Raw genomic sequence first — 21,750 nt, forward strand, 5'->3', positions numbered from 1 at the left:
GATGGCAATCCTATGGGGAGGCGCCTGTCATCTTTCATTGAAATGCTCAGAATAAACCGTTGTTTTAACCTTTATAAATGTTTGAGGGATCTTTACTATTGGGGCTTTGCACCATCTGATTCCATTTGTCTCAGTACAGCCAACACTATTTATCTGCTTGCTATGATTTGTAAACCTGCATTTGTAGCTACATATGGAATATATGTGGAATGTCAAATTCCGTGGGAAAAGATGGGATTCTATGATGAGAAATAAAATAAGAAGTACTTGAGCCTTATTAAAAGGGAATAAAAAAGAAAAATAATCTTAAAATGAAAAATATCTGGTCTCTTTTTTTACAAAAAAAATTAACTTTTTCAATTCTGAAATTCCATTAGATAATATTAATTTAAATTAGTATATTAGTTTTAGCGTCACATACATAATCAACTTCATGTGTTGCATCATTCAAACATATGGATTTGGTTATTTGTGGAAATTTGATGGTTGGAATGTGATTTGCTGCACTGTGAGATTATTAGAAATGTTGCTGTGAAAGAAGAATGCAATAGGTTTTTTTCAAAAAAGAAAATTTAAAAAAAAATCTGTTCCCATTTTAAACACCCATGATAATTCTATAATTTCTAATTTCTGACTTTACAAAGTGTACTTAAATGCACCGGGAAAGTTCGGTTTTATTGTCATTTTTAGCCCTGTGCTAATTGATGCAGGCCAACATTCAATCTGAAATGTTTAGGGTATAAATGGAAATAGCAAAACTGCACCTAATGTGTAGATGGCGTGACTGCAAGGGTAAAAGCTCAGAGAGAACTTGAAAAGGTTAGTTGTAAGCAGCTGGTGGAGAATGGATGGATGCGATACACAGCTCCAAAAATAGAAAATCAATTTGTTAAGGGTTGATTGTGGTTGACCGGCACATGTTAATGAGTGTTTGGGAAACACTGGGGTTAGTGCATCGTAGCACAGTTGCCTCTTCAAAACATTGACCAGTGAGCGGAGTATGATGATATGGGAACGGTAAAGCTTTGAAGCAAAGAATTAGCATCAGTGGTTTTTAACAATCAGGTTACTGAAGGAATCACACAAACGGGGAAGAGCAGTGGACTTAACAGAAGCAAAAATGTAGTATCCACCAAACATATTTTCGCAGTACAATAGTGTTCAGAAGCACATTTTATCTTCACGAAGGCAGTATGATTGCGATAACCAGCCTCCGAAAGCACTGCAAGGTGTTGGATCTTGCAACGAACCTTTTTATAGCACTGTAGATATCTGAGAAGAATTACAAAATAATGTCGTCCTTTAGAACAGAGAAGGCTATGCCATTGAGACACTTATTCTAATCTCAATACAACCAGCTGCCAACAATCTCTGGAAAGTGCAAGGCCCTTGAGTTTTCTTTAATTCAAGGATTTTATGCTGGTTCAAAATACAAACTGGGCCTCTCAGCCTCTGGGAATAGCTCATCAAGGACTGTACTTTACTAAATACAAATTAGTTTCAACATTGCAGCGAGTATCTTAAAAATAAGTCTAATTATATTTGTTCAAAACAAAAGTCTACATTATGCTTGAAAAGCTTGATTTAGTCCCAGTATGATGCATTATTAAAAAAACAAAAGGTGTCGTTTATTCCTTTGATTTCAGATAAAAGCAAATCACTAATTTTACAGATATAGCATGTAAACTATATATAGGATATACTGTAGCAGGATAATGGGCTCTGTGCCTCCCTCCTTGTTTTATTTCCTGTGAGGTTTCTCAGTATGCTTTGAAACATATTCAAAAAACATAATTCTCCGTATGCACATCCAGATGATGTGCTGAAAGTGTCTCTGACATCACATTTGACCCGACCCTCGTTTAGAACTTTTGTTCCCCAAACCTTCACTCAGATCTATTATTTTGTTTATATGTGACCAGTATAGCACGAATGCTAACATAGAGCAGACACATTAAAGCCAGATTAGAATGAAAGCAAAATCTGTCAACTGTGCCTTTTATCATCATCGCTCTGCTTGACCCGGTGTCGTGACAAGTTCATAACCTTTCACAGATGATATGAAATCTACTTCAAAGAAGTGAGTGGTGTCTCTTTTAATCTGTTGTGTAAATAAACCAAAACATAGTCAATTAAAGGAACTACATACATTTTTTTTTTTGTGGTAATTATCACATTTTCTCTGTAGTCACTTGGTGATGGTGGTGATTTTATGTAATACCCGGGATTGTCTCAGCAGGAGGCCCATGACTTTGATTGAGAACTTTATTAAAGAGATCATTTCACATAATTGAGGGTATTCATAGAAGGTCAGTGTCATTAGAAGTCCAAGATGAGCTCCTAGGGTGAAATTCTATGATCTGGACTTGCTCTGATTAGCTCGCCCGCTCTGCCACCCCCCACTCAACCCTTGTCACCCGGGCATGTCATCCTGCATCCCAGCACCCAGTAAACAAACATGGTGATACTCAAACGTAACATGGAGGTGCAAGAAAAGCAATTACACATCTCACGTGTTTGAGCTCTACAAAAAGACTTTGTGGCTGACGGTCAGCAAACACATTTCCATGAATCTCTTTTTGCCCAAATTTGGAAGAAAACGGAGCTGAATGATGCCTGGTGTTGTTGGTGAACTTGACTCAAGTTTGACAGGGGAGGATTATTTTGAACTGCTGCTGCCAGTTGATGCCCCCTAGAAGGCCATTGATGTTTTCAACTGTCAGACATGTATATCTGACGTTTCTCTAAATTCCAGTCCTGCCATGTTGCCTTTTGACCTGCAGAGCCACAGTTAGATATAATGCTGCTGCTGCTGCTGTGGATTTGGCCAAAGCACCCTTGTGTTTGGGACCTGGTTTGTACCCATAAATGGCTGTATAGTCACTTACTTGGATGTTATTAGAACAAAAGTGTAAAATAATAACCTTAATTAGTTATTATTTTGTGGTCCACATGGGGTCTGGTTTCTGCCTGCATGTAAGATAAAAACCAGAAGGATATGGAAGTTACTGATTTTTTTAATAGAAAGCTTTGTTGGAAAGGAGTGTTGCCAAACTAATGAAAAGGATTGATAATTACTTCAGATTTTTAGTTGTCATTGATCAGCGTCACCTGGGGAACCACCCATCATAATTACAGTTTGGGCGTGTTTCCACTAGCTCACTTCGGCTCGGGTCGGGTCAGTTTGGCCCCATTTCCACTGGCCCCAACACAGTACTAACCGTTACCATTTTGGTCCCTGCTCCACTGGGGTTCCAAGCGAACCAAGCGGGGACTAAAATGTGACGTAAACACATAGCGGGCCGCTGATTGAGTACTTTACTGGCTTACGTCGTCTACTTCGTATCATCTTAGCCTCGGTTGAATACTGGTCGATCGTTTGGTAAAGTCTTTTATTCTTTTCTTGGGTGTTCTGTTTCACCGCTTGAAGCCTTGCGTGTCTGCCCTCCCTCATTTTTAGTGCATTGAGCGATGGACAGGCATAATGCTGCCTCCATGTCGTCAGTTGTTGTTGTTGTGTCGCACACGGATTACGCCAGGGAACTCTCGGCCTGTGAGTCAACTCACACTGACGTGGAACCCAGTGCGAGTGGAAACCAGACCAGGTTAATCCAGACTCTAAATTGACTGTAGGTGTGACTGGGAGAGCCAATGGTTGTCTGTCTCTATGTGTTGGCCCTGCCATGGACCGGCGACCCGTCCAGGACCAACACCTATAGATTTGTTTGGATTGGTGCTACATTACTAATCCTTTGTCACATATTCCGTCTTTATTCTTTCATTTGACCCCTTTAGTTTACCTAAAGTGGCCACGAGTCTCCAAGGGTCCACAAAGACTTCCAGAGAGAAAGGGTCCTGGCTTAAGCATGGCACAAGCTGGTGCTCGGTCAAGTACAAGCGTCATTGTAAGTTTCAAGCTGGAGACAATGACGTTTTCACACCAAGCTCCCTGGCTCTTTAACCAACAAATGAAACTGTGTTCTAGCAGGAGTGTAAATATGTTAATGAGGCTAGTCTGGCACAACTTCGGCACATAGCCATAGACCAAGAAGAGGTTTCTTTTTGGTCAGTGGTGTTACGCTTGAAGTGCTATTTAAACGGCACATCAATCATGTGTAGACGCACAGCATCGTAATGTGGTTTTACTGATTCCTGACAACATGAAAATATTGAGCACCACCTCCTCCCAGACTGGCTTCACCTGTGAAGGCTTGGGTGGATGACTGCTGCTCCCATATATAAGCACAAGACATGCTCGTGTAAGTCCACCTGCTTCACGAGGAGGTCTGTTTCCCCAGATGAGAAGCGCACAACCTGGGCTTTAAAGGGAATGACACAAGGTTGTCTGATTGGTTTGAGTGATGTCACACCAGAAACACACTGATGAATAATTAGGTGTCTATCGATGGCCTCTTTATGCTGTGATTTGGCTCTGATTATGTGCCCTCTTAACACCAAAATGAAGCTGAATGACGCCATGGAGCTCTTAAATATGGCCCCAAGAATTGTTGGTTCTGATTTTTCAATACTGTCTCTATCTGTTAATATGTGTAATTATTTTTTTGGTGAGTGTTTGACCATTACAGTGCTGATGTGTAGTTATGTATTGGTGGAGAGACGTATAGGGCAGTCCCTGATCTGAGTCCTTCACAAACAGTAGATAATCCCATAATTCAGCCCAATAGGAGCACATAAACAAATGCAGAAAAGGAAATGCAAAATTTTTACAATTTTCCATTTCATGCGAAACTGAGTAAACAGGAACAAAAATGACCAAATAAATAGTTTCAACCTGTAGAGCTAAACTCATGATTATCTTCTGTACCCTACAGAGTGAAATGAGTGAAACTGCCAGCAGCGCGTCTACATTCAGTTTTGCGCCTTAACTTGCTGGCCTCACTGAGAAGTAAAGGGTAGATTGGACAGTTCATGTGGTCAGTGGTAACCTTCGGTAGATCAGCAGCGTTTGTCACTTAACTACTCATAAATAATCGGCCCTGCCACCCTCCTCTCCTCTGGCCCCTCTGAGAGGAACTGCATGGCTGGTAAATAACTGCCTGAATCAATACCTGTCATTGCAGGTTGGTGAGTCCCAGCCATCTAAAATGTCTCAGCAGTTTGTTTATCTTCTTGTTTTCTGCCCCTCCTCACTGCCCTCAAGCTAAGACATGCAGATGTGTCCTGCAGTAGTGAGCTGATTCTGAGGTCCGGTTAGTTTATGATGCTGTGGCATGCTGGCTGACAGCTGGATGGATCACCTCCTGAATGCCTCAAAATCACTTCATATAAATCATAGAACAACAATAACAACAACACCACGCTTTGACTCGTCACACGAGAAGCAGGCTCAACCTCTTAACCTTGATTTTTAAAAAGTGTTTCTGCTGAAGTGCAGTTGTAGTATGAGGAGTGAATGAAAGTACTTCACTGTGCTTAAAGGAAACTCATTTGATTGTGCTAATGTATTGATTCCAGCATTTTTGCTCAGTAAGTACAAAGAACATGAAGGTATATGTTTGCTTTGGTTTAGTCAGAAACTAGGCAGTCTCCAGCATCTGCAGAAACAGTGGCCCCTGCTGGCTCTCACTATTTCAACATGCATGAACAAGTTGGCTTGTGCTGCTGAAGCTGGATTCCCCTCAACATCCTGCTCTGTCCACTAAATGACCCTTTACCTTCCCTCGGCTGGAGTCTTTGAAACGTGTGCACTTTCTAAACATTTTTTCTCATCAAGGAAAACTCCTTGACTGGATGAGGCATTGTGTTTCCTCAGGTCCAGCATTTTAGTGGATCTTTTGGTCAAGAAGCATCCTGCAGGGTGTCATTCACATCAGCCATGTAGTCATTGAGGGGGGAAGGACGATGATATATTATGATTTGCTTTGCCGGCAAAATTACACAGGAGATCGACAACACTGTGTATTACAAAAGGGAAGTGCGGGTTGCCAATACATTGATTTAAAGACATAACCTGTATTAATGTCCACCGCATGTGTTTAAATATAGACCTGCGCTACCGCATGAGGAAACAGCTGGGAAACCTGCATCCTGTGTAATATGGTGTTTGCTGCACTCATTGGATTGTAATAGTATACAAAGAGATGCCAAATAAGTTTTATCTCCATCCCAACAATTTGTGCAGTCATTTGTTGTTGTTGTTGTTGTTGTTGTTTTTTTACAGATGGCTTGTGGCACCCCTCTCTACACTCACAGATTTTCAAATATCTGTTTGCAGGGGGATGTGTCAGTTCCAAACAGATGACCTAGTTTTTACACACGCACAATCTTACAAACATTGAAAGGCCCCTCTACATACATTACATGTCTGTGTGCACTCTGAATCTCATCCCGTTACATGAATTCAGTCTACGCCAAAGATATGAATGACTGCGGAACACGGCAGTTATGGAATTGGTTAATTTTTAATTATCATCTGCTGCTCTGTACACAGCTGCTCTACAGTTGAATGTTTTTTTTTCCCCCCCAGTATTTAATTGGAGCTGAAACAGCGTGACCTATTTTGTTTGGAGAAAATGTATACTTTATCTGCGCCTCCTCAGAAGGTGGCCTTGGGCTTAATATGGAGCACCATAATGGTTCTTCTCAAAGTGTAATGCATTACAGATTACTCATAACCTGTTAAACATTGTGAGCAGCAAATATTCATCCGCTGGATTACATAAAGCCACTAACATGGGATTCCTTTCACATATTTTAACACATTTTTAAATTAAACATGCAGCTGGCTGGCAAACAAAATATGACAAAGCAACTTTTCAAAATGTTATGTGTCCTTTGGTAGGAAGTGGAATACCCTCTGTGTCCTGGAGTAGTGTCTAATAATAACAGAGCAGCTCTACAAATAATCATGAAGGAAACTCTCTAAACTCTGTCTGGACTGGCTGAAGACTGATTCACAGTAATGAGACGCTCTCAAAGGTGTCTATCGAAGAGCGCTGCTGTGACACAAAGACAGCTGGGGAAATGGATCCGGCGGTATGGAATTGCATAAATCCACTATAAAGGAAGGGCTATTAATACACACATTTTAGGAAAAGTGTTTAACCCGTAGGTTTGATTGTAGACACACGACAAAGGCCCCACCCTCTGTCTCTCTCTCTCTCACACACACACACACACACACACACACACACACACACACACACACACACACACACAATACACACAAACTTACTGAAAGGATAGTGTGACTGATCCAGCAATCCTGTCATTGTTTTGCTGAAATGGAGTCGCCTAAGCTGCTATAATCACTCGTTTAGTGTTGCAACAACAAATGCTTTTTTTAGATATTCCAATCCAATAAATATTTCAATCCCTCATGAACCCTAACTAATGCAATGGTCCATTTGCTGTTGTTGTTGTTGTTTTTGTTATTACTGTTATTTTAATAAGCCATTTCCCATTCAAAGGCTCTGTGTCCATTTCATATAATCCCATTGTGAGTTGGGGAGACAAAAAGCCAGGACGGCAGACTGCGAGCTGACTAAAGCGGCTCCTCTAAAAGCCTGCGTTAAAGCTGCAGCTCCATTGACACGAAAGCATTTGTATTGTAAAGTCCATCATCATTTAATCTGTGGATAAATATGACTGTGAGTGATCAGGTCTTTCTTCCTCGCGGGCTTATCGTGAGGGAAATGTTAAGCTTTTGTAAAAGAAAAGACACTTGCTTTTGGTTTAAGGTGAAATATTTTATTTAAAGGAAGTAGAACAGAGACACAGCAGCTAGATGACTGCATGTTGGGACACACAGATTAGTCCTGTTGTAGCAGTTGTCTTCCATCGGACTCTTGTACTTCTCCCTCTCTGCTTATCACTCTCAGCTCAGTGCTTTGTGCTGTTGCAACCACGAAGTTGCTTTCAGTCCCATTGTGTTTGCACGTCGCTGCGGTGGTAATAAAATACTGGGATGTAATTCCTGATTTTCTGAAGGAAATTGGAATCTTCTCACCTTTTTAGTAGGAAATGTGAACTATAATGACACGTGGCCGTGCATATTTCTATTCTTCTTCTTTTTTTTCAAAAGAGGCTAAAACATTTGTCAGACACGTATTGCAGGAAGTGGTCCCATCATCGGCGTGGTTCTTTTTCATGGCCGTGGTTGACTGACATTTGACACGACGGCTCTCAGACGTCAGTCAACTACTGCCAGCTTCTGTCGGCTTCTATGTTGTGCTTCGGCCTGGAGCCTGATAGAGCCCCAAATATCCCAGGAACATTCAAACACAATGTGGTCAAACATTTTTCAGCCAGCCAAACAATGCATACCACACAGCGTTGGTATTTGCTATTTACGATTTCAGCCATCTGTCCCTCTCAACTCTTGGGCGGACCCCAAATGTATGACTTGGCAGGGAGGCATCAAGGATTATTTGAAACTGATCAAACCTCTATTTCTTGTGTACTGAGAGGCCTTCAAATCTCCCTCAGAACATTTGTGTGAGAGTTTCCTTGAGACACTGGAAAAACTAGACAAAGATGGAAGACATTTCCAACTTTAACACAAACTGCATGCGTATAACAATTTTTTTTAGCCTTTTCTCTGTTATCTAAAAAAATTACAGAGATTGTGGTTTCTCATCTTGCAGTGATTGATAAAAAGGTTGAAATGCTTGCTCACTTCTTGTTGCTATTGTTCACACACTTGCATCACAAATTACTGTCAATTCTATTCTAAAAGTGTGTTTGAAACTAAAGTGATGCCTCTTTCCACTTGAAACAGGGAGGAAATGCTAGGCTAATTTCACTCTGCAAGACAAAGGATGTTGGCACGAACACTTGACCAAACTAGTAATTCAGCTTGACATTATAGGAAAAAGCAACCAAATGCATCACATTTTTCATCTGCTAAGGATCCGTAAAAAGAAATAAAATGGCACAGGAATGAGTCCTTAAACCTGTAAATAAGTTAGCATTGCTGTTAATACGACTACTGCACAAAGCATTTCTATGTCTTGAAAGCAGAGGTTGCTAACAAGTGGCTAAATCAGACGACAGGGTTTTTCATGGACATTTAACATCAACTGCAACAGCTAGTTGTGATAACGTCATGCACCTGCGATGTAGATTGTTCATAGCATGAGTGCCAAAATGATAAAAGTAGTTTTCAATCATGAAGATTATCCTGTTGAACAAAACGTGTAAATCTCATAAACTGTTGTTATCCACAGAGCAGATTTTCAGCAATTATCCAGTGTAAAAATGCTGTTGGCTGAGGGTTGACGGGACCCATGGTGATGCTAACTTCAGAGTTGGCCTACAAAAATACATCATCCCTCCAGCACTCTATTAGTAGCACGTATTAAAGGTTTGTTTGTTTGTTTTTAAACCTTTTTAAGGGGAAAAATTGAGTTCAAAAGAGTCGTGTCTGTTGTTGTCACTCATATTGACAGTGATTCTGTCATTTTAACTCGGGCTGAGCTAATTCCAGTGATGAATCGTGACCGGGATGAGTGAGCGCATGCGATAACCTGAGATGAGGTGTGGAGTGACCAAGGTAGAGGACTAATATGGGGGGGAATGTAGTTGGCCTCCAGCTGGAGCAAGCAAGTTTTTGTTTTTGTTTTCCAAATCGTACTCTAAGTTTCAGATAAATACATTTTATTTTTAAAGTTTGTACCAGCTGTCTGTTTTTCTGGATCCAGACTAAATGAAGACGTGATCAATAATCTGTTTGTGTGCTTCTCAAGAAACATCTGTTTTATAATACAGGAGAGATTTGACTCATGTGTTGCCCTGCCGTGATTTATCCTGCACATCTCTAGTTTTATCAGGTGATGGCGTGTAACTCGTCCGTGCTTCGTCTTCACCCCTTTGTTCGCCCTCCACCAATATCTGATGCCCTGGGAACAGTTGTCTTTCCAGTTCACTCCCCTCTTCACTCTATCACTGCAGTGGAAGCAGGAAAGACGAAGCCTGAGGTTTGCTTCTTAGCGGGACACGATGCTGTCAGGGCATCAGGTGAGAGCATGTACGCAGCTCCCTCCACCCGCCCACCCCACTGCACTTCTCGCTTAATCCGTTCTGACACAATGCCAATTCCACAGTGGGCGGCGCGCACAGCTTTATTCATAGATGTGGCAGTCGGTCAGTGATCAGCTCGCAGACTCGGCTTTGTCTGCTCGCCTTTCAGTGTCATGCTGTATCACGTAGCACGCAACAGTGGTCATTTACAGATGTTATTGTTGTGTTTGATTTTAAGAGGACTGGCATTTATCAAATCATTTGTCATGCGGATGACATTTGATGCTCCATCAGGTTGTCTCCCAGTGGTATTACATCTGATAGGCTTTTTGCCATTAAAACGCAGATGGCGGATGACCTGAAACTGTGAGCCTGGACATATTGAGAAAACAGCTTTTAAAGCAGACACCACTGAATTTAAGCGCTAACTTCAATGAAACTATGTCTGAGTGTCCCCAGGGCGTAGGCAAACAATTTACTGAATTGAAGCAGACATAACTGAAAAATCATGTCTCCAGCACGTATAGCTGCTGTATGGTTTCTATTGTTGCCTCTGAAAAGCTCAACAGGAACTGCGAAGCAATCATAAAGCATGCAGGGGAAGCAATTTCTTTCTCTTATTCAAGTGAAAAATTATTCTGTGCTGTCACAAAAGAGTCCCTAACAAGGTGCTTTAAACTCTCTGGCAGTGCATTGCTGCGGGGTGTCAAAGAGTGGATAAGGTATAAATGAAGCTTAAACTCAAAAGTCTGTTTCTGGTAATCGCAGCATTTCGTTCCCTCTCCAATGTGCTTTTGATGTGGAGCTAAGATTAACAGTGTTAGATCTTTCCCTTCGCTGTTTCTAACTAACAACACCGACATCATAAGCCGAGTGTTGACAGTTGGGAGCATTTCTTTTTCTGCGGCTTGTTGTATTCAACCCCCATTGACCTTTGCTTATTTAAAAAGATTCATTTAATTTGGGGTGACAATGGAGGAATATCTGAACTCCTGAGGAATGTCTCTCTCCTCTCCTCCTAATCCTCCATGATGTGATCCTGCTGTTATGGTTGAGTGGCTGGGGAGGTGCAAGGTGCCAAGGAATCTACAAGCTCAGGCCCAGCTGCTCTCTCTTTCTCTTTCTCTGTCTGTCTCTCCCTCTGTCTCTCTCTCTCTCCCTTGCTTGCTCTTGCTCTCTCCAACTTTCTCTCTCTGGCATGGCAGGAAGATTTGCACGTTGAATGTGTCGATCCCTCAGAGTTAATGAAGCCTACTGTTTGGGCTTCCATTATCAGCCTGCTGCATTCTCAGCTGGGCCACGCTGAGTTTAAGTCATGCATCATAAAGTTTTAGATGTTCCTTGATACATTGTGGACAGTAAGCAGAGCTCAGCATTTCTCATAGTCTCCACACATAAAGTCAGTTGGCCAGTGCTGCTTCTGCTAGCATGCCGCTCCAACAAAATGTACTTCATTTGCATTACTCACACCTCTGGACTAACTTGTTTCTCCACCATCCTGATAACCAATGTTTATTCAAATGTAGTTATTTCAAACAGGCCACTTGTCTAAACCAAATTCTGAACTCAAAGCACTTCCTGTTACATTTGAATGCAAAAGGAAAGAGAATGGACTGGCTAGTACGGTGAGGGCTGAATGGCTGGAGCTGAAGACAAGGATGAATTTGCTCCTGGACACAGCAGACAGACAGACAGGCAGGCTTGCTTTATACATAGATTAGATGAGAAAGTTATATGTATACTGCCTTAATCTCTTCGTTTGTTTGACCCCATCCGACCCGCACGATCAGTGGATTAACTGCTGATCTAACTCCGGTCGCAACTGTCCATGTACAAGCTGTTTGCCGAACATTTAAATCTTTGAGGATATCAAAAAAAGAGCACAATACGGCTGAGGGATAGGGAACAAATTTTATTTTTTCTCACATTGCACCTCAGATTTAGTCAGTTTGTTGGAATTAACAATCTGCGTGCATGTTGTGGAAAAATGCTTCAGCTAATGTTTCATCATGCGACTTGCTGTCTCACACACTTCTCCAATTCAGTTTCAGAGCCCACTCAGCCTGAAAAAGTGACGGCATTTCTTTACGGTAATCACTGAAGTTAGAGCGAAAATCAAAGTCAGAATTTAAATGTACTTGATACAATTGATTTATTAGCTTAGTTTTATATTATTTATCATGTCATTTCTTTTGAAATCAATACAATTAAACCACTTGGGTTTGATGCATTCTAGATGCTCACTCTGACCACCAACTGCTTCGACTCAGGACCAGTGTTGTGCAGAGTTTTGTAAGGAAACATGGCGGGAGTCACGCTGACAGCAGAGTTGTTACATGTGAAGATGCGAAGCTGTAGATCAAAATAAGTCAATAAAAAACGGTGATGAAGTTTGCAATGGAAGACAATTTCTATAATCCTCAGGATGACGAGATGCCTTTCAACTCAAGCACCAGCATTACCACTTTTGTGTTGTGTAAAGTCCCCTGCTTCACCTTGTTGCTAACTCAGTGTTTCAAATGTAGCTGTGTCAGTAAAACCAGGAGAGTTGTTTGACACAATCAGTAATTGTGCTTTCTTTCTGAATACCAAAACATTTTCCTCTAGCCTGCCATTGATAAATCTGATTCCTCTATATGACAAGTAAACCAGGGATAAATTAGATAAAACCAGACCGGTCGCTAACATTCACCCTGCTCCCAAATGTCGCAATTAGGAGAACCTCAAAGGTCAGCTCAGATCTCGGCCTGTGTTACAATATTGAAAATCAAACGTACTGTAAAGATCCAGCCACCCCCCCAGATTGAGGGAAGGTCAGCCACCAATTCAGACTGAGCTCAGCCACATAGCACAAGGAGAGCCAAGTTCAGGCCTCCAGAGTGTCTGCAAAGGACACGTACACCTGGAACAGGCTGGAGCCCTGGGTCGGGCTGGGGGAGGGGGAGCTGTCTTCCCCCCACTCTGTGGATGATTGGCAGAAAATGTCAGGCACAACGCGTCAGCCCCATCCAGATGCACAGCAGGCAGATGTCAGAGACTGCAGGATAAGACGGAGGGCGGCTCACAAGGAAAGGAAGGAAATGGCATCTTCACAGAGTTATGTCATCCATCTAAAACCTTTCACAGATTAGGTCTCGGCACAGCCATAGAGAACCTTTGTACTTTTGTTTGTCTCTCCTTTATTCCTTTCCTTTTTTCTATCTGTTATCGTTATTTTCCAAGTACAAGGATCAGTCAGGGTCATTGTTTCTTCCACATACGTGTGCTGCTCAGAAGGATATGCACAACCTTCTGGGTTGTGGGCCATTGGGGCCTGAGCCAGGGTCAGATATCTCAGAGGGGAAAGGCAGACTGCACCTTCCACTGCATGTAAATGATACTGAATGTGTTTGAGTTGACCTTGAGGCATTGCTTCATCCAGATTTATTGAATTCAGGTTTTTGTGAATTTTCGAAGCTTTTTCCTTCAAGCATCATTTGCAGCACATAGACCACAGGTGACTTTCATCAGTGAGGTGGAAATGAATGCAAGGAACTGCTGAACTGTTCTTAATTACCTTATTTAATCACAACTTTGTTCCTTCTCTGGTCCTCAGAGCGGCGCTCCCATGGCCCATCCCGAAGACGAGCTGGAGCGCCTGACCAAAAAGATGCTGTTTGACATGGACAACCCTCCATCAGAGGAATATTTTGGTAAGAATGCCAATCTCATTTACATTTGGTGAGCCTTTGACCTTATTTATGAGAGCATAGTAAGTTTAAATCATTCCATTAATGTAAGTTGTGTTCCACTCAGCTTCTTTAGAGTCCTGGGACTGTTTCACAACTGCAAAACCAACTGAATCAATCAGTTGTTAATGTTCCATCTTTGCTTTTCCTGCAATGAAAAGTTAGATCCTTTGTTATTGGCCTCTAACGTTCAACTACTACAAAAAATCATCGGACATTATCGGTCCGTTAAATAGCCGTGCTGCTGCACCGCTTCAGACTGCACCTGCCAGTCAGCCAACAGGTGTTTGCAATCTGTTTATTCATTGATAAGCAGTAATCCAGATCCACTCCCATCACTGGATTCACTTCCTTAAGGATGTCATGATCCCAAAAATAACCAGTCTTGCGAAATCACAATGGTCTGGTTAGGTTTAGGCATGAAAACATGGATGTGGTTACTTCCCTAAGGGCAGAGTACGTTTGTTGCCATGGGTACAGCACTAACCACCTGGTAAAGCTTGGGGGATGGTAGTGTTTCTTAAAAAGCAGTCTTGACTCAAAGTTGCAAATGTAAAACTTGTGTTTGGAAAGGTCTCCTGTGGTAAGTCTGATGCTTTGTTGATGTCCTCCTTACACAAACTCTCTGGCTATTATTGATGTAGTCTGGTTGCCTCCTTCGCTCTCACCGTGACTGTATTACTGTCTATAACCAATTTTCTTGCTAGCTTGTCACTGATAGCACAGGTCTCACAGGTAGAACACATCCTCCTCTTCACACCAGGAAATATCAATATTTTTTCTCTTTAGTTTGTTCTTACAAATGGTTGTGGTGTAGAGTTGATTCCTCAAAAGTGCCAAATGTCTCTGATCCCACTCAATAAGAACCACATGCACTGGATTAGCTGAGAGAATACACCACTAGCAGGCGATAACAAGGAGGTAAGGCAGCTTTATAATGGGACCAGCTCTCATAAAGCCTTGCTGTATTTTATTTGTTTGTGTTAATTGATTTCTCCTTCCTCTTCCTGCTCTACTCTCCATGTCAACTCATGGTCACGTACATGTTGTATATTACATGCCATTGTGACATGCGTCTGTGTTGCATTTGGGTGGTTAGTTTCCTTCCTGAATTGTTTTGGTACGTCAGTACTGCAAGTTCCATCCTCCAAACAATGAGGATTGTTTCAGAAGTCTCGAGATCACATGATAATTAAGATCCCACAAGAATCGTTGGTGAGGATCTGTGTGGCCTTAGAAGAGAATAAACAAGAGGTTACCCTGCTGAGTTCGATATCTGGGCATTTTCCTGGAGCCTCTGAGTTGAGGCTTGCCTCACCCATGATGTGATGTGACGTGACCTTTTGACTTCTGGTGTGGCACCAGCCGTCACGACAAACAGTAATGTTGATGTACTGTAGTAGTGTGATATAGAATCAGTGCTGCGCAGGATGTCTTCTTTTGAAAACTGACCAGACCTTTTAATGTTGTTCCTGTGTCAGCTGCTCTGTGCAGCTGGATGCGGGCTGAAGCAGTTTCAGTCGACAAAAGACCACTTACGTAGTTAGGTACTGTAATAAGAAACACGTCTGAGCTACTGGAACGTATCACAGTATAGTATACAGACACGGGAACGTCAGTCTATCAGCTAACAAGCACCTTGGTACGGCTGCTCGTTGGTTGGCACTGATGCCTCACAAGAAGGTCCCCAGGTCCAGACGCAGTTGTCTCTGCTCTTTGATTTTGCAAATGTCTCTTCATACCGTTATATAGGTAGAGTTTAATCAGTAAGACATTTTTGATTGACAGTTTCAGTGAATATATATGTATGATGTATATAATTCCATCGTCATCTTCCGCTTATTCCTTACAAGTAAGGGTCGCGGGGGGGCTGAAGCCTATCCCAGCATCTACGGGCGAGAGGCGGGGTTCACCCTGGACAGGTCGCCAGTCCCTCGCAGGACCAACATAGAGAGACAAACAACCATTCACACTCACATTCATACCTACGGTCAATTTAGAGTCTGGATTAACCTGGTCCCCAAATTGATGTCTTTGGACTGTGGGAGGAAGCTGGAGTACCAGAGAGAACCCAGCAGGAACAGGGAGAACATGGAGACTCACACAGAAAGATCCCGCGCCCGAGCCGGGACTCGAACCCGGAACCTTCTTGCTGTGAGGCCACAGTGCTGACAACTGCACCACCGTGCAGCCCTGTATATAATTTTTAGATGATATTTTTTTTTCTAATGGAAGATCACAAAAGTCATTCATTTGAGAAATAATGGTTAAGGAGAAAGATTTCCACATTTTTGTTGCATTATTTTTCATCATTGTAGATGCAGTAAGCAAATGGTAAATGTGAATGTTCATGTGTCACTGTGACATTTGTGAAAATAAGAGACAAATCAAACATGGGTGTGATTCTCTTGAGAAATCACAAAAGTACTAATTGTTCTGTGAAACTAAAACTCTTTCAGCTGTCATGGTGATAATGTGGAATAGTGGGTTGACAGAATAAAACATTTTCCCTGATTCTCCCAAACATTGACCCACAAACTTAGTTTGTAGTCACAAGAACACTGTATGTGGAGGAGGGTGCAAGGCTGCTCCGTGCAGTTTAGGTGTGTCTCCCTTGTTCCTCTCAAACACTGATGTGGTGTAGACCTGCAGCTTATGTGCCAGTCTGGGACATGGTCCCCAAGCGGGGGTCTCTAAATGTATCGGTGGGATCAAAGGATGAGATATGACTTATGCTGGGGATATAATGAGATTGAGAGATAAAGGGTCTGGACAGAAGAAACCTCTTGAATTAAGAGAAAGAAAAAAACTCTGTGTCATGTTTGATCCTGCATTATTTATTTAATTTTTTTTCATGTGTGTATATATATATATATATATATATATATATATATATATATATATATATATATATATATATATTTATATATATAATATATTTCTTTTTCTCAGAAGCATTTGATATTTAATTTATTTCTTGTTTGAATAAAAATTAAAATAACTGCCCGGATTAAACAAAATTTTAATACTATTTCACAAAATAGGATTCAAAAGACATTTATATTTCATTTCTATTCTTCCGCCCTCTGTACCCTCTGCTGCCAGCGAGTGCCATCCCTCTGCTGCTCTCTCTTCTCTAGCCTTTAATCCCCTTTGCCCTGGAATTATTTCCCGTGCCCATTAGAAACCTCGCTCACTGCATTCAATGGGACTCTCCGACAGGCTTTATATCAGCTCATAATCACACAGCACACCGCGATAGCATGTGTAGGTGTATTAGAGCTGCAGGGACATGTATTTAACCAGTATTAAGGGATATTCAGTTTCACGTTGGTGCCCACTGATGTAAAGACCTTAATTGGTTCACATTAGACGCAGGTCAAATGGATCTGATGGCTTAAGCAAAGAATAGTCGTTTTAGAGGAATGGCCCACAAAGCCTGGTTGGCCTAATTTTTGTCTAAATGTGTATGTGCTGCAGAGCCGTGTGCTGATATACCATGTATGCACTTGTTTGCTAACTATAAGGCCGACTGGCTGGAGCCTGGTAAAACAAGGACATGTGAGTTGAGAAATGGGTCATATGTTAGCTGAGGTAGCCAGAAAGAGTTAGGATTGCGTGTGCGTCCCCAGCTGACAGCGGCTGGCTGTTACGGGAGTGAGTGTGTGTGTGTGTGTGTGTGTGTGTGTGGGAAGCGGGGGGTGGGGGGGGGTGGAGTGCATAGTGGGAGGAGGGTCATCTTGTGGTTAAACAAGGCGACAGCTGAATTAACTGAGGGAAAGTAAGAGGAGAAGGGCATGAGCACACGAGTGAGGTGACTGCAGTAACTCATTAGGAGGGAGTTCAAGCGCAGGCACATGCTGCTCTGCAAATCCACAGAGCACACACACACACACACACACACACACACACACACACAGAGTCACCACAACTATGTTCAAATTTACTTTAGTCCAGCTTGTTCCTCACTGTACACTATATCAAGGCTGTGTGAGAGGCAGTCCCAGAGCGTGAGACTTTATTAATTATGAGGAATGGCACATAAGCCCGTGTAGTTTTTGGCTGGATACAGGGGGAGAGGGCGAGCAGTTGTTGAGACCCTGAGGCTAGTAATTAACAGGATTAATCAAAGTGAGGCTGTGATCTCTAGCGCACTACTGGACTGAATCATTGTCTTTCTATAGCAAAGTTTTATTGGTATCACTAATGTCTTTGATGACCTTCTCATCTGAAAGAGCCATAGTGAGCTCTCATTGGTCCAGGGGGGCTTAATTGAATTGAATTAATGTTACACTCTGGCTCTGTGATGTCAGAGGGAACTTTCTATGAGATTCAGTGGCCACTTATAAATTATACAACTTTATTATGCTCTTTTCCAACAACCGCAGTCCAGCAATTCCACCGGCCAAGTCTTTGAGGACTTTCTGTGGCAACATAAGCTCTGAAAAAGCCCCAAAATGCAAACGCTCCTCAAAATGTAAAAAAATAAAGAAGAAAAAAAAAAACCTGAAAATGATGCACTATAAAAGAACGTCTTTTCTTGTGAGAAACCCAGTTTGCAAGCCAGAAATTCTCTCTGTGATTGAAGCGTCTTTGAAAAGCAACTGATTAGTCCTGATTTAGAGTTCCAGATTAGATTTGAGTAATCTGAAAGAGCCTTTTCTCCAAATGTCATCATCCGTCATATTTAATCCACTTAGGTTGTGCGTAGGTGTTCTGTGTTTGTGGAAATCTAATAAGACACAGCCACTCAGCTCGCAGTACAGATGCCTTGGCATTTGTGCATCAGAGGAACTTACAATATTTTGTCATCACTACATTTCTGTCAGGCAAAACCAGGACATAAAGCTGAATAATTGAAAGGATGAGATGCTTTGCATTATTTACAATTAGTGATGATGACACTTGTGCAGTGTAGTTCATTCTGCCTCAGAGAATCTTTGTCCTGTTTTGTTTAATACCAAAATGACACATAGAGAATTCCTGCGTGTCCTCCATGAGTCTTACTGTATAGAATTAAGAAAAATGGGAAATTTTAATATCCAATCAATATTTATACAGAGTGATTTTCCAGAGAGATTTTGGAGCTGTGGCATAAATGTTTTTGTAATGTTGATGTCAGATGGTGGAGAAGCAGTCATTTGAAATTAGCTGAGTGATTCATAGGGGCATACTGTACTCCACACAGACCAGCCTTTCCTCACGCTTTGAGCTAGCCTTTGTTTTATGATTAGAGCCTGAGAAGAAAAGGCAGGGTTTGCCATTTTTCCTCATAATGTCAGCTGGAAGAGCCCTCATAATTTATAAGACACCTCACATGAAATGTTCATGAGGAATCTTGGAAGAGATACAAATGGCTGTGTAGCTCCAGTAATAGTACAGGCCAGAGAAGTCAGAACAGATCAGCTAAGGTAATTGGGTCAGAAAAAAGTTTAGGTTCATGCAGTGCTCTCTGGTGGAGCCTGCCTTTCTTTCTTTATAACACAAGCAAGCATCACAACTTAATGTATTAATAGGCTTCCAGTTTAGACAGCTTTGTGCGTTGTCTAAGATACTCTGGTGGAATTCATTTGCATATTACTGAGGTCGCCCTCAGCAACCTCTTAGGAGTCTGCTTTTAGATGTGCCTCTACATGTCATAACAAGCCGGATGTGTGTGTCAGAGTAAAACCTTTCCGCTGCCTTGAAAGATGCATCCCGCAACCCCATCCCCCATCCCCGCTCCACCCCGACCGCCTCCGAATGCCCTCGGCCAACCATCTGACACAGGTACCTGCTTCCATTTAGTCTTTAAAGAGGTAATTTCTTTATTATTCTTAATGTTCACGTATGCGGAGAAAAAACACACCATAACAAAAGTTCCAGTAAACATGATGGTATAATGTCATACATCATGTATGTGTTTCATTAATTAAAGTCTTTTGATTATTAAAAACATAAAAACTGCAGATAAAGTAAAAAACTATCAGAATTTCAAGAAATCACAAATGTCTCTCTTATACCCAGTAACAGCTTGAGCAAGCTGGAATGTTATTTTTTAATATACATATGTTCATTCGGTCATGACCTCCATATTTGGTGTCGCTCCATACTGCCTTCGCATGCACTCGTGAATCACGGAAAACGATGTGTGCTTCTGATCACTCCTATCACATTCACTTCTCTTCACTTCGCTAATATGTAGTGCAGCGTGGGTGCAATATTTGATGATGTCACTTTTTTTGTTTGTTTGTTTGTATGTGTTGTTTGACGTTTTCTGGACAAATTTATGCTGTTTCCAAGCTGTCTCGGTCTTTGCTCTATGCCATATGCTTCACAAGGGAGCACTATAGACTAGCAAATACTTCCTCCATAAACGTGGAGTCGTCACCCAGAACTTAACCCATACTAACCCCCCCATCCTCAAACAAGCACCCAGACAAGCCACTTGTGCAACCACCAGAACCACCTACGCTTATCCAGCCTCCCGCCCACAGACAAAGCTAAATGGGTCTGTAAGGATGCCCAACCCTCCAGAGGCAACACAGGGAATTGATCTAGTGACCCACCCATACACACACACACACACACACACACACATTGATAAGCAACACAACAGACTGCTGGTCCCATGGTTGCAATCATGACCGACTTCCTTGTAAAAACTCAGAATATGACCACTGAATGTGACGAATGAAATAATATTAAAACATAGAAATGTTAGAGGACAGTCAGTGGCAACGTTACACTGTTGACATGATACACTTGTCCTTTACTCACAATGAGGCTACAGTTCATTTTAGTTTTCTGCTTCTGATTGTTTCCCACTATAATCTCCTTAGAGGCCCTTTAGTTTCAAGAGCCTTTTTCCTCTTCCACTTGTGAATATAAGCGTTCCCTCAATCATTCTGCTGCCTCTGTCTGTGGGGTGTGTGTGTGTGTGTGTGTACTGTGTGTGTGTGTGTGTGTGTGTGTGTGTGTGTGTGTGTGTGTGTGTGTGTGGCAGCAAACATTATGAGACAGAGGAGAATAATGCTGCTGGAAGGAGGTCAGCGACCACCCAGGGGTAGGGGGCATCATACGATGCAGTCTGGTGACATGGCAGCTCTCCTTAAGCCCATGCATCACTATACCACCTACAGTGGATTAGAACGTGTGACTGCGGAAGGCTAGATTATACAACAATAGCCGCCGATGATCCATCATAGCTGTCTTTTATACGAGGATGTATGTCAGTGTGAGGCTGCGGATTTTATCCTTTTTACCATGCAAACACTGTTAAATGCTTTAAATCTGTCAACTGTTTTCTACACATCTGTTGCGTTAGCTTCGTATTTACTGTATTTCTCTGTATTTTTCTTCTATGAATGGGATCATAGCAGTTTTTCTGCTGTGTCGTCATCATTCTTGTAATCGATCTTGTGATGTTTCTAGTGCATGAGTATATTTGTTATTATTTGGAGAGGGGACAGCAGTTTCATAAAACATGAAGCCATTTTTCATCATAGTTTATGGGCCCCTCATTATCTTGTCCCAGCACTGCCGCTGACCTCACAGTACTGCTTTCTAGTTTCTCAGCTGATGCAGTGTGCCAGCATGGGGCTTCTCTTCCCGGCGACAGAAGCCCGCTTTTTGGCAGCAGTTCACATGAGGTGACCACCCCCCTCCGCCCTCTCTTCCCACTCCCCTCCCCTTCCTCCCCCGCTGGGCTCGGCGCTTGCTATCCTGCCTCGTTGAGACAGCTCCACTGAGGCTTGCAAGATCAGCTGCCGTGCGAGCCCATCTGAGGCTCCCGGGCACTCACGTTGCTAGATTTCATTTGTGAGTGAGCGTTTGACCTCAGGAATGTGTAGACATCTGCATGCTCATGCACGCAAACGCAGACATACTTACAAGCACACGGGTGCGCACGGATAAAAAAACCATATAAACACACGTATGACTTTGAACACACAAGCTGGCCTGCGTGTTGTGCTGCACTGGCTCACCTGTTCCCCTGCTCCGCTCTCCCTTTCAACCCATTCGCCAGCCCCGCCTGCTCCCTGGCACCCCTGCATGGCGC

The 21,750-nt window shown here is 42.3% G+C and overlaps 1 protein-coding gene across 5 annotated transcripts in view; it reads left to right on the forward strand.

Annotated features, from left to right (window-relative positions):
- The window catches only part of lpp (LIM domain containing preferred translocation partner in lipoma), a 136,625-nt gene that overhangs the window by 83,709 nt on the left and 31,166 nt on the right, over positions 1-21,750 (forward strand). For all 5 annotated transcript variants that reach the window (XM_086224835.1, XM_086224832.1, XM_086224831.1 and 2 more), the window contains one exon: positions 13,577-13,673. In XM_086224835.1, the coding sequence (XP_086080961.1) occupies positions 13,577-13,673 (97 nt within the window). The remainder of the gene's footprint in view (positions 1-13,576; positions 13,674-21,750) is intronic.

This window comes from Aulostomus chinensis, chromosome 14, assembly GCF_037954235.1.
Source record: "Aulostomus chinensis isolate RoL2024-O1b breed Wild chromosome 14, RoL_Achi_v1.0, whole genome shotgun sequence".
Taxonomy (NCBI): Eukaryota; Metazoa; Chordata; class Actinopteri; order Syngnathiformes; family Aulostomidae; genus Aulostomus; species Aulostomus chinensis.